Source organism: Osmerus eperlanus, chromosome 13 (assembly GCF_963692335.1).
Source record: "Osmerus eperlanus chromosome 13, fOsmEpe2.1, whole genome shotgun sequence".
Lineage (NCBI taxonomy): Eukaryota > Metazoa > Chordata > Actinopteri > Osmeriformes > Osmeridae > Osmerus > Osmerus eperlanus.
In genome coordinates this window covers 7,314,683-7,328,579 of record NC_085030.1, presented here as the reverse complement: position 1 = coordinate 7,328,579, position 13,897 = coordinate 7,314,683, and the positions used below count along the sequence as shown (strand labels likewise).

At 46.9% G+C, this 13,897-nt stretch overlaps 1 protein-coding gene across 1 annotated transcript in view; it reads right to left on the bottom strand.

Annotated features, from left to right (window-relative positions):
• Nucleotides 1-13,897, bottom strand: part of LOC134032181 (ecto-NOX disulfide-thiol exchanger 2-like) — a 108,491-nt gene that overhangs the window by 47,132 nt on the left and 47,462 nt on the right. The window contains 1 exon segment of the mRNA XM_062476044.1: nucleotides 8,322-8,465. Coding sequence (XP_062332028.1) covers nucleotides 8,322-8,465 — 144 coding nt within the window.

Below are 13,897 nucleotides of genomic sequence, written 5' to 3'. Positions count from 1 at the left end.
AAAGGAAATGGTGGTGGACTTCCGGCGAAAGCAGGACAGCGGGTACACCCCCCTCCCCATCAGCGGGGAGCCTGTGGAGAGGGTCCCTAGTTTTAAGTACCTGGGGGTGCACCTCACTGAAGACCTAACCTGGACTCTCCACACACAACACGTGACAAAGTCATGTAGGCAGCGGCTGTACTTCCTCCGTAAGCTTAGGAAATTCAAGATCTCCCGTCCCATCCTAAGGACCTTCTACTCCTCAGCTGTGGAGAGCGTCCTCACAGGATGCATCTCCGTCTGGTACGGAAGCTGTACCGCCCAAGATCAGGCCAACCTTCAAAGGGTAGTGCGCTCAGCTGAGCGGACTATCAGAGCGTCCCTACCCAACGTGAATGATATTTACCACAAGAGGGTGGAGTCGAGGTCAAGAAACATCATGAGGGATGACACACACCCCAATGCCAGCCTCTTCACCCTGTTGCCGTCAGTCAGATGCCTACGCAGTCTGAATTCAAGGACTGAGAGACTAAGGAGGAGTTTTTATACCCACAGGCAGTGAGACACTTGATCTCAAATTTTTAATTCAGGACCTTTTTTTAATTTATGTATTTAAATTTGATTTTAATTTAATTTTTGCACAGTGTGGAGCGTAGACCCTTTCACATGTCACTACATTTGTTGTATGTGACAAATAAAATACTTCAACTTGAACGGTTGTGATCTCTCAAATTTGTCTGCAAATGGCTGTCTGGCAAGGTTGGTGTTCTTATGTCATTTCTAAAAAGCTTGAGATGCAGTACGCAGATCAAACCTCAACCACAGAGCAGCGTCGCTTCTTCCCTTATGAGCCGTCATGACAGCCCTTTCCTGTCATTGTAAATGACATTTCCAATTAGGGAAATGGTGGAGGTGACCATGTGACCGTCGCTGGCCCTTGAAATCCTCTTTTGCTTTGATTCAAACGCGGCCAGAAAGAGCCTGGGGTCACTCCTGCTGCTCTGAGACGAAAGCTGCCGTTTGGTTGGCTTGGGCAGCGAGCTGTCAATGGGAGATGCATGATTCAACAGGCCGGCCTATTAGAAAGAGTGTTACTCTTCTGGTGTTTGGAGCCTGTCTCTAACGGAGGCGTAAATCCTCCAGTTGCTGCTCCCTTAATGAATAACACTGGGATAAAACGACTAAACAGCCTTTTCATTTGAAATTGAACTGTGATTCCTGAAAGCTCAGGAATGCTTTCAGGGTACTGGCAAAGGCTTTGACCAGGACAAAGCGTCAGATTCTATTTCACCCAACCTAGGGGTGGGGGCTGGGGAGGAGGGATGTTGAATTACTGTTGCAGTTGAGGAGATCTGAGGAAACTGAGGGATGTGGTTAAAACGTTCTAAACATCTCCTTCAACTCTGACATACTCTACCATTCCCATGATTTTTGCCCCTGAAGCTCTCGGCTAGTTTCCATCTCAAACCTCCTCATTCCTTTCTTCTGAGCCTAAGCAGTGGACTGGTCCATGTCCAATGTTTGATGTGGAGGACATTTCTCATCAACATAAACCATGCTGAAGGTAACAGTAGAACTCAGGTCTCTCCACTTCATGCTGCAGACCAGGTCAAACAAGTTGAGGACGGATGGTTTAACAGAACGTTTCACACAGAAACACCTTTTCTCCCTTTACCTCCTCCCCAGTCTCATCCCCCCTCCATCTCTCAGCTCGAATTCAGTTCTTCCTCCAGGCTGCCAAATGACCAGATAACAGTTAGACTGCTGGTGGAAACTATTTAATTACATAAATTGCCTCAAACAAGTTTTACTTAGAATTACCGTCCAACAGTCTTTTAACAGTCTACAATTGCTTGGTATAAAACTGCTTTGCCATGCAGTTTAGTTAGAATAATTTATATCAATAATCAAAGTTACATGCTGCATGCTGTTCATTTAATAACCTTAAGGAAGAGAGCAGCTGTTTGTAATCTACAAAACACTTGCGAAAGATACCACTCTACGGGCAGCTGAAATTATTTCTAAAGAATTCACAAACCAACTGTGCAGCAAGTTTTTTTTAAATCTCAGTTAGGCAACAGTTCAAACTGAACTGAAATCCCTTCACAAAGGTTCCAAAGCAACCGTATCAAGAAACAGAATCTAAAGCAGAATTTATCATGACCATGACCACAGCAGGAAGACAGAAGTGATTCAGCGTCTCCAGTCCTGCAGGGCGGCCATGTTCCCCAGGCTGATAGATGGAGGGAGAAACTCATCACAGCGCTAATTGTTTATCTTCCCTCCAGTGTTGTGTCTGGGTGGTTGAAACACCACAGCCATCTCTTCTGATCATGTAGAAAACAAACAGGGCTGTAAGAGCCCAGACAACCTCATTCTTTCTCCTCAGACCAACCCCTACAACTAGGGATGCACTGATAACAAAAGTCTTCTTTTCTTGAACTGCTGACTCGCTACACCCCTACCTACAACTCCTGCAGCTTTAGAAGTAGCAGAGAGAGGATACAAGGAAAAGCACTAGTGAAGGTAGCATTAGTTAGCATAAGTGTTAGCATGAGCAGGCGGAAGACTGGAGCCATTTGTTCAGTGAGAGTGTGCGAGTCCGTGTCCTCTGGCACTCTGAGCTTCTCAGATCCCATATTCATGTATTCAGGATGGAGAGCTGAGACACTGCAGCAGCCCAGGGCTCTGCAGTCCTGAGAGGAAGGATGGAGAGAACAGAGAGGATGAAGAGAACACTGACGGCGCATGAACAGGGGATGAAAGGGGGGAGGGAGAGAAAGAGAGAGAGAGAGGGAGAAGAGGGACCTTTCCTCCTTTGATGAATCATTCAAGGACGCATGTAAGGGGGAGAGGATGGAATGGGGTCTGAGAGTTCCACACATACCCGGTTCAAATGTAATCCCCATCTGATCCAAACACTGTTTGAATGTTTTATGAGTGTCGGGGGAGATGGGCCAGGTGGAGGGTTGAATGAGACTGGGCCCTGGAGAGGCCAGCGGGGCCAGGCCAGGCCAACGGGGCGAGGCCAGCGGGGCGAGGCCCGGCCATCCTCTGATGAGTCCCAGGGTCCCAGACTTTACGAGCAGGTCCTCGCTCCTTAAGAAACTGGAAATGTCGCCTTTCATCGCCCGTTCTCTCATGTCTCAAATTAGGCTATGCTAATCTATAATCGTATCTACAGCAGGGGGAAAAAATATACATTTTCTTCTGACACGCAAGGTGCTCCCAGTGCTCAGCATACTCGTTCTGGTTGGTTAAACGTTGGATAAAGGCACAGAACAATGGTGCGACACAAGAGCACACCCACTTAAACCTTCCCCATGGGTGGGCGCACACAAGCACAGCGCCATGTCAACAGACTAACTTGTGTCTTCCGGGGGCCAAGAACACAGAAGCTCTCATATGCTCTCTCACGCCTGACTGGACTAAAACCATAGGCTGTATTCAATTCAGTTCATACACAGACACGCACTGCCACACACCACAAGCTGGAGCCTGCAAAATGCAACACACAAGCAACCCACACATACGGGCAAACACGCGCGTGCACGTTTTCCCATTCTCGGCATGTGCTCCATCATAGAAGCCGAGAGAGAGAAAGAGCGAGAGAGAGAGCGAGAGAGCGAGAGAGAGAGGTAGGCTGGAGAGAGAGAGATGTTCAGGTCTGACTGAAGCCTTGGACTCCCTGGGGAATACAGCAGGAAAGGGCTCTTCACAGCCTGTTATGCAGATTCAATCACCCAGCTCTGTCATCATGTCATACACATAACACACACACAGACACACACACAAATACACCCATGCGGTTTCCTCAAAATCACTGCACCCCGCGTTATGCCAACACAACACTTCATCACACAGGAATTGCCAATAAAGTCAATCACCAAATAATAAAAAAGAAAGCCGTCAGCCAAGAAGAAAAATAAACGTTCACGCAAAGACCAATTGAGCCAAAAGAACAGAAAGACATCCCCCTGTGCATGAGTCTATGCAAATGTGCAGCCCTAACATTGTAACTCTACCTTGTCAAATCAGTCAGTGTCTGTGGTAACCCTGTCTGTCACCTCCTGCCTCCTCTGTCAAAGAGACAATCACATGCAGCCGTAGATCTGAGCCACTGAGAGATGAGTTTACAGCCTGGCTTTACAGAGAGCCGCGAGGACATTCTCCACACAGCCACAGTTCTCTCGGCAACACAGACACAGCCATATATCTTTGTGGATTTCAGACACAGCTTAGCTCTGACAGGTTGAGTAGCCCATTACTTTGCTTACTTTTAAACTGCGCTCCCCATGCCAACACCTGAGAAGAGTCCAGGACGTTCAAATCATGGAGAGGTACGGTAGGCTAGGTGTGAAAGCACGACACTTAGACCTACACAGTGCTGGATAGTAGGCTTTTCTGCTCCTCTTAAACCAAGGACAAAATCAAATGGAATCGTTTGGAATGTACGGTAGAGAGAGGCAACGATGAACCTGCAGCCCTGCTTGATTCTAACCTCCACAGTAGCCTGTCCCCCACGAAACACCGCAGCCCTGCCTGATTCTAACCTCCACAGTAGCCTGTCCCCTACGAAACACAGCAGCCCTGCTTGATTCTAACCTCCACAGTAGCCTGTCCCCCACGAAACACCGCAGCCCTGCCTGATTCTAACCTCCACAGTAGCCTGTCCCCCACGAAACACCGCAGCCCTGCTTGATTCTAACCTCCACAGTAGCCTGTCCCCCACGAAACACCGCAGCCCTGCCTGATTCTAACCTCCACAGTAGCCTGTCCCCCACGAAACACCGCAGCCATGCAGATGCGTCATCATATCTCTGTCACAAACCCACACAGGTGCTTCTAGTCATACATGAAGCGATACAGACATAAAGTAGCTGTAAGCTTTTGCTGCCTGCGTCTTCCACCCACACCCCCCCAGTCCCCTGTGTGTCTCACTCCACAGTACACCACCCACACACACACCCCCAGTCCCCTGCGTGTCTCACTCCACAGTACACCACACACACACCCCCCCAGTCCCCTGTGTGTCTCACTCCACAGTACACCACACACACACACCCCCAGTCCCCTGTGTGTCTCACTCCACAGTACACCACACACACACACCCCCAGTCCCCTGTGTGTCTCACTCCACAGTACACCACACACACACACACCCCCAGTCCCCTGTGTGTCTCACTCCACAGTACACCACCCACACCCCCCCCCCCAGTCCCCTGTGTGTCTCACTCCACAGTACACCACACACACACACCCACCCAGTCCCCTGTGTGTCTCACTCCACAGTACACCACACACACACACCCCCAGTCCCCTGTGTGTCTCACTCCACAGTACACCACACACACCCACCCAGTCCCCTGTGTGTCTCACTCCACAGTACACCACACACACCCACCCAGTCCCCTGTGTGTCTCACTCCACAGTACACCACACACACCCACCCAGTCCCCTGCGTGTCTCACTCCACAGTACACCACACACACACACACACACACACACACACACACACACACACACACACACACACACACACACACAACCACTGCTATTGTTTCATGTCCAGGAAGAGAGAACAGCCCTGCAGCGTATCACTTTCCTTTCCAGAAGTAATCTAAAGCACTCACCATGGGAATCAGCAGGATGTTACCGTTCTTCAGCTAGCACTTCCTAACGGATATAGTACATGAGCCTGGACTGGAGAGCGAGGGTTGCAATTTCATCGCTATTCATAAAGACTCGAACCAGAACTGTTTCATGCATATGAAATATAGACTTTCTGTAATTTTACAGAGCTGACTGCAAATGCTATTGGGTGAAGTCCAAAGCAGAAATAAACGGGATGTATGGTTTAGGGAATAAGGCAGCTTCAAATCTCAAAGGTTAATAGCGTCGTCATGGTAACCAATTGGTTTACAGTGGGCGCTTGAAATGCGTTCATCCAAGCCTCAAGGCAACACGTATCAATGACAAATAAACCAGGCTGTAATTATTAAAAGTAACAATGGGTGTGCTGTGTATTAATCATCTCTTCTGTGAAGCACGTACTGTATATCAACAGGCTCGACGAAGGCTCTTTCACGAACCGAAAGCCAGTTTCTGTATACGTGTCGACCAGAAACACTGAGCGTCTTGCCGTTTTGCAGGCAGGATATCGATCCAGATGGAGGGATCCCTCTCTCGGTATAAAACAAGACAGCAGCAGCCTGTCAGCAGCTGTCTGTGGACTCTGACCTCGGCTGGAACACCCTGCCTGTTTGCCTGGCCTGCAGCTGGCTGGAACAGCCATACAACAAGGAGCCCCGAGGCTCTGCTTAGTGGAGGATGTCTACCAGCTAGAGCCAGTAAGGATCCAGTAAGGATCCAGTAAGGATCCAGGTTCACGCTGGTTAAAACTCCCTGGACACATGCTCACACATACAAGCATGCACAAATAACAACTAGAGGAATGAGCGTCAGGGTGCGTGTGTGTGTATATATGTGTCTCTCTAGCTCTCGTTAACTAACGGAGTGCCAAGCCCTAATGAGATGAATCTATCCATTATGGTTGTTTAACGAGGGTAAATCTAAATGGCTGCTAGTCCTGGCTCTGTCTGGCCTCCTCAGAGGGCGGGAAGACTTCACCAGAGACCATTAAAGGAGCTAAACGTGCTCTGCTCCAGACGCAGCAGATTGTCATCATGTAGCCGTTGTTCCATCATGAGGCTTGTAACATTTGTATTTTTTGTAATATTTGTATTTTTTTATTGTAAATTACTGCAACTTATATTTTATTTTATAGTTTATTGTATAGTTTATTTTCATTCTAATTCCACTTAGTATTGCTAGTTATGTACCCTTAATATAGTTAGTCCTCATATTTAAATTTTAGATTCCTATATGTTTAATGTTTGCACCTTCCTGCCAAAGCAAATTCCTTGTCTGTGCAAACTTTCATGGCGAATAAAACCCATTCTGATTCTGATTCAGGCTGCAGCAAGGCAGCTGGAGGGCTGAGGGGAAGCGTGTCTGTCTCTCTGCTGCCCTCATCATGATCCTTCCCTCTGGTGAGGGGGGAACACACCACGGAGGCCCTCCGACGCACCACAATCCTCCCTGGAACCTCCTCTGGTGACCCAGCGCTGCTCTGAAGGCCACCATTGTGTGGCCTCAAAGCAGCAGGTAAGCAGAACACGATTAGAGAAGCTGTTGCCAAATGACTGATTGCACAACAATTTGGTAATTACTGGAAAAGCGGGGCACGTGGAGCGCTTTGATCTAGGGGTCTCCGCTGGACATGATCAGAATGCAGGCCTTCTCCGTCGCTCTTCCCAAGATGCTTTCACAAGATTAATTCTCCCCACCAGTCGGTCAGATGAGATGTGTGTTTCAGGGCTTTGATCTTAAGCTCGATGATGCGTTTATATCAGAGGAGAGCACACGTGAACACAAACAGACACACACACACACACACTGCAACCTCATCGAACATCGACAGTGCCGCCCATCATCCAGAGGGCTCCAGTAATGGGTTGGGAGAATGTCCATCAATCAGAACCAACCAGATGTTAAGGATTTACAACTGACACACCATGCTCGCTCTATGCGAAAACTGTGTTTAATATAGGGCTACATTACTGAACAATGGTGAATGCAATATAGAATATGGCCCATTAAACTAACAATTAATCCAGACCAATTACAGTCACAGAGACAGCAGAGAACAGAGAGCAACACCTCTCTGCCTTGAGGGCCTCTTCACTCAGCTCCTCATAATGCAATTCATTAGAGGCTCTTTCTTTAATTAGAAGGCACACTGTCACTGAATAAAATTGGGCCTCATTTAGTGACGGCAACACGTACACACGAGCACACACACCTCCAGCAATATCACTCCTTGTGCGAAAGGTCATTTCTGTGGAGAAAGCTGAAGGCATTTAAGACCTTAGATTGGCAGGTGCTGTTGGCACGGAAACAGCCAGACTTGGGTGTGACTGCTGCAATCACAGCTGAGCAGATACCTGAGCCTTTCACTGACAAGACCCCGCGGTCCAGGGATGCAAGTCCCTTAAGATGCAGGAAGCTAATGAAAATCAACAAACACCCTCTCTACCTTCAAAGTTAGCCATGAACCAAAGGGAGGGGAGTGCTTATTTTAATACAAGCTCGAGTATTACTACCAGTTGCTGGAATTAAACTTCTTTTTATATATATATATAAATATATAAATTCATATAAAACACATATGTAAATGTCAAAAGCCCTCATAAAAACAAAGGCAGCATCAGTAGAGCTGGATATACTGTTCAATCAGAATTCCTGGCAGTACTTGAGAGTAGAGAGCGTTCCGGCGGTACCTGGAGGCAGGCTGGGCCTCTTCCTCTTCTTGCTGTTCTCCGCTCCGTTCTCCAGAGGACAGTCGGACACCAGCGGGCCGTTGGAGCTGCTGAACTGCAGGGGCTCGTTGTTGATCGAGGGGTCGAAGGGCAGCGTGTTCAGCCCTGAGAGACACAACACAACAAACGTGCTGTTAGACACAGTGGAGGTCTTCTGTCAGCTGCAGCGTTTACATACGTCACTCCTGAGACTTCATATCTAACACTTGCTGTTGGGCGGTTGAAGGTCTGCCAGTATAACCAGAAAAAGAAAAGAAATAGCAGAACTTTTACCATAACACGTTCCTCACATTATCTGATCTTCTAGATGAACTGGATGAAAATAATTGATCTAAAAAGCAATAAAGGAAACTATTCAAGACTGCCATAAAAATGCAACCTTGGGATTAATCTTTTTAAAGGAAAAATATAACCTATGGTTCCGTTTCAGTTTGTTCAGAGTCCATCAAACACAAACCTGGGTCTGAAAGAGCACTAACTAATGAAGAACAGACCAGGGACTTTACACACAAATAAAGCTATCAAGAACTCAGATCACACAACAGATAATGATCTTCTATTATGATATGCTTAACTTCCATTAGCAGTTTATCTAAATTCTGCTGTCTCATTTTGAACAGCCTCAAGCTGAAACATATTTTAGATTCCACTGTTCTTGTTCCGGTGTGAGAGGGTAAAGCAATAAAGTAAGTGGTTTTCATGAAATATGGAAACAATAATAATGTGGATATTTACGTACATTTCTTGGAGAGTATAAACATTTTGGGGGGGTTTGTGGTCTGAATCTAATGTAGCAGTAATTTCTGGTATAAAATAGTTGCTAAGTATTTATGATTCAAAACAGGGTTTGAAAGGCAAGACTTTTTCTCATCAAAGATGAATCTCATATCCAGGTGTTTGTGTTTGGCTTTTGTTACTCTACAGGGAAAAAAAACAACCAAGTGGATGGAGAGGGAATATCTGTATGCATGTCTGTTCTGCAGTGAAGACACATTGCAAGCAAAAGAGGCACTAAGAGTAATTTTAGTTCACCTGGGATTGCATGCGTGTGTGTTTGTGTGTGTAGCCATGCAGAAAGGCCCCTGCCTATATTATTTCCGTATTCTGTTGTTGCGGCGACATTTCCATCACAATAGGAAGCATCTTGTCCTCAGTCATCAGGGCTTTCCACATGAAGAGAGGCAAGGGATAAACAACGTGGTCATGAACACCACAAACTGTCGCAGGAAAAGGGCAGAATTGTCTCACGATTTGACTCTTCTTTACTCCTTACAGCTAGTAGCCTTGCCACTCAACTAAAGCAAAAATGCAGCTCCACACACACACACACACACACCCTTGCTCTCTCTTCACCCTCTCTCTTCGCTAATCTTTTGCTCTGCCCGTCACCACCCATCTGATGGGCTGTGATTTCTCCCTGCTATTTCTTGCCAGATGAAAGTCTGCACATTTGTCTAAGAAGGACACAGTCCTTTCAATTCCCTGGTCATATTCAGGTGAATCCGGGATATTCTGCTTACTAAAGATAATGCTTTTTTCCAGATTACAGCATGTGTGTGTGGTCCAGAGCCAGTGTGTCTTTGCTGGGTCACTGCCTCTGCCTCTCTCATCTCCCTGTGGTCCTCATGTGTCTGCAGCCTGATGGATGGTCTGTTTGAGCTTTCACATCTGGACCCAGCCACAGCTCACAGCCACCAGGAGGAGAGGGGGGAAACATCCCTCCCATGACCAACGGAGAGAGTGAGGAAGACAAGGGTGCATTTGAACTGAAATGCTTTCGTCAGGAAAGAGGTAAATGAATGGTCGACGATCAACATGTGACCAGGAAGGGAGGAGCGGAGCAATGAGAGCTCTCATAATATCACAGCGAGCACGGATCAACGAGGAAACAGAATAATGACTTTACTTAATAGCATTGATTGAGTCAGAGGCTGTGAGCCCAGTGTGTGTGTGTGTGTGTGTGTGTGTGTGTGTGTGTGTGTGTGTGTGTGTGTCTAAGAGTGGGGGTTGCATGGTATTTTTCTGAGAGGAATGTCAAATGTAGGCGACAGGCCACAGTCCAGACCACACTGGTTCTTTCATACAGGTACACCCCCTCCTTCTCTCCCTCTTTGCCATCTAAACAATATGGATCCCGTGCCCTGAACACTTGAGTTCAGTCCCACTCCTACTGTATATGAAATAACCTGAATCCCTCTTAATCCCGCCAGGTCACTGCATTTCCAGTTGATATTTATGAATTATGTAAGGTGAGTGTGTGTCAGTGTCTGAGTTTCGAGGTGGTATGACCGTGAGTCAACCATTAATCTTGCCAGAACAGGAAGAACAATTGAAGACGTCAATTAGAGTGTTCATGTGTCTGCGAGGGGAAAATGACACACAACCAGAACACATCACTGACCTCATGAATTGGATTTGCTTGTCTTTGACTTTTCCGCTCCATTAAAAAAAGTCAAAGCTGTCTGTCCCTGAAGACCTGTGGGCCTCCCTGATGCACACTCATCTCCATGGACTTGTCTTATTACCCAGCAGAGTGTCGACAAAGCACTTCCACCTAGTGTGTGACTGGAGAAGATTCCTCCCTCAGACTCTGGAGGTCAGGTAGACAGCTGTCTCTAGACGCTGTCATTTGTCCTGCCTACACAGCCCAATAGCACATTCATCATCTCCATTCAATAACCATATGCCAGCACTGACATCAGTTAGGCCTAATTGAGACACAATCATGTCCTTTATAGAGAGAAAACCTATATCAAAATAGACACAACAGATGTAGATAAAAAAAAAAATAATAATCAAAGTTTCCTTTGAGTCATTCATCGTTTAAGCATAGCTGCTGAGTACAACTAACAATGCCAGGTGTCAAAGCAAAACAGCATTCTCACTTGGTAAAGGTCTTGACCCACTGGCCTTTTCTATTGAATTAATGCTGGAGAAAGAAAACCCTCCAGAGCCGTAAATAATCAGAGGAGGCCAGAGAGCAGACTGATCTGTTGTCCTATTAGGAGATGTAGAGCAGAGGCTCTTCACACACAGCATCACACTGGATCTGGAGTGCTGTCCCCAGTCTAAACAGCTCTGAATAATATCTGATTACCTGGCCTTGCTGAGACCCCAGTGTCATAGGTACTGCTCTGGTGCTTACTGATGCTGTGAAAAGGCTGGTTAATGTGTACTGTTATGATCCATTGGAGGACAGAAGGTGATCTCTTCTTTCTGCTGATTTTATTAGATTATTTGAAGTTGTTTGTCTGTGGAATTGCTCCACAGGGAGTCATGCCTTTGTGGTTATCAGCAGAAGGAAGTTATGCAACCCTCTGACCTCTCTGATTGTGTGGTGTGACGATGCATCACCTGAATCGCCTGATTCCTGCATTGACAACAACAGCTTCCTGCCAGAGATGGAAACGGTCAATAAGGGTCACATTCTCTACCCAGAAGTCATTAGTGACATGGCCCAGGGGTCATTCTAAACCTCAGAGACCCACAGTACATTTGCTCTCCACCACACTGAAAAATAAACAGCACAAGGTTGTCTGTGATTGGTCAAGGTCAGGAGACCTGACTCTGGTCGTGGCCTTTGTGTTGACAGTTGGCTCGTCAGGTGGCCTGGTCCTAAATTAGCCCTCCGCAGCTATGTTCTAGCTATGTTCCCTATAACACCAGCACTGCCAGCAGCTATGCTAATGCCTGAAGGCTTCTGATGAAACCCAGTCACAAGGCCTACAAGACTGAGCAGAGTCTATTCATAGTCAGTCCAGCGGCCTGAGGAGATCTAGCACATTAGTGGGGTCCAGGGCCCTTGACATTAGAACACCATGCTGACTATGTGGAGTGATGGATGCTCTGGGCAGATGGGTAAACAAGGTGACTGACTGACTGCTCCAGCTTAGCACGGCAGCACAAGCATGCTAGTCTGCTGGAGAACTCTAGTAAGGACACGACCTGAGCTTTTCACTTGGTGTAGAAGGAGAAGGTAACTGGATGTGAGAGAAGGAGAACGTTGATCAAAACCAACAAGTGCATGTCACAAGCCAATACGTGTTGATTATCAGAAACTCTTTCGATAATTATGTCTTCACTCTAGAGGTGTACTGACTTGGCTTTGCTTCCAAGTGGAAAGGAAAAGGCCTCTGAGGGCTCATTTGTGGGTTCTGAGCCCCATCAAAGACCCTCAGTCAGGTGAAGCATGAACAACCGCCCCCCTTCCCCCCGGATATATCAATCAAGCTTTTTGGTTTCAGATGGACAAACACAAAGTGTTAGAGATGGAAAAGGCTTTAATTGGCCAATCCCAGCACAGCAGGTTCTTTATCAAGTGTGAAGACCAAGGTGGACCTGAAAGAGAACATGCATCAATAGCTCCTCAGTTTGCCTCTACAACACCTGCCAGTGTTGAGAATATGAAAGGCCCCATGTCCAGTCTGGGAACCAACATACCATTGAAAAAAGGAACTGTGTTGCTAGAGGCAAAAACATGACTGACCAACCAGAAACTTACTTAACATGACCTGACTGTGGTCTGACTGATTTTATAAAGTTTCAGAGGAAAAGTTCCCTGCTCTACATAGACTTCCATAATTGGTGCCCTTTGAGACAGAAGCATTAAAAGTCCTTCAACAGATGAGATAAGTTAGTGATATGTTAGAAGTTGGAGAAGAGACAGTTAGGCCGCAATTTTGGCCTCGAGGTGATTTCTCTGGTTCTTCATTCCAGCTCACTAATGAACACAGACAGACACAGAATCACTGAGTGGAACAATGGGTTCAAAACTTATTTGGGCTGGTTTTTCTTTAGTCTTCAAGGCCTTCCTCCGTCTCCTCTTCTAACTCTCCCTGTCCTTCTCTTTCGCCCTCTCCCCCCACCATCACAGGCCCTCCTACACATTTCAGACATCTAAAACGGCCCTCATCCTGCAGAATGCCGTGGTGACAAATATCAATGGAGGGAGTTAAGATGGCAGCTCAGTGATGAAAGGAAGGGATTGGCTAAACCCTAACAGTACTAAGAGCTGTTAAAAGACTGTGACTGTGGCCAGCTGAGAGGGGAAAGGCCATGCAGAGTATTGGTGTACGGGGTCTCACTGTAACCAGTGGTGACAGGTATCCATTGGCGACGGCTCTGGCTGCTGTCATTGTTCAATTTGAACACTTCAAAGGGATCTGCTGAGGAGCTGAGAGACTGAAGGGTTCTACAGGACCAGTTGTCATGCCCACCTTCTACAGCCAAGCAGGGAACTGAAAGAGAAAGAGAGATCCACACAATCCATCTCTCATGTCCCTCCTCTGGATCTCTCCCAGACACATGCACACCTGCATGGCAGCAGACACCCCCCCATCTCCTAAGACAGCCATGTTGATGTATCAAGCTGACACCTTTTGTGTGAAAATAGGCTTAGAGCAAACACAAAAAACAACAGTCCATCACAGATTTTTGGGGTCATATTTTCTTTTTTAAAGAGGGCAATAGCAGCTTTAAAGTTTTTCAGCAGCGCTTTGAGAGGGACGGCTCTCCAGAATGCAGTTGGCGTGGGGGAA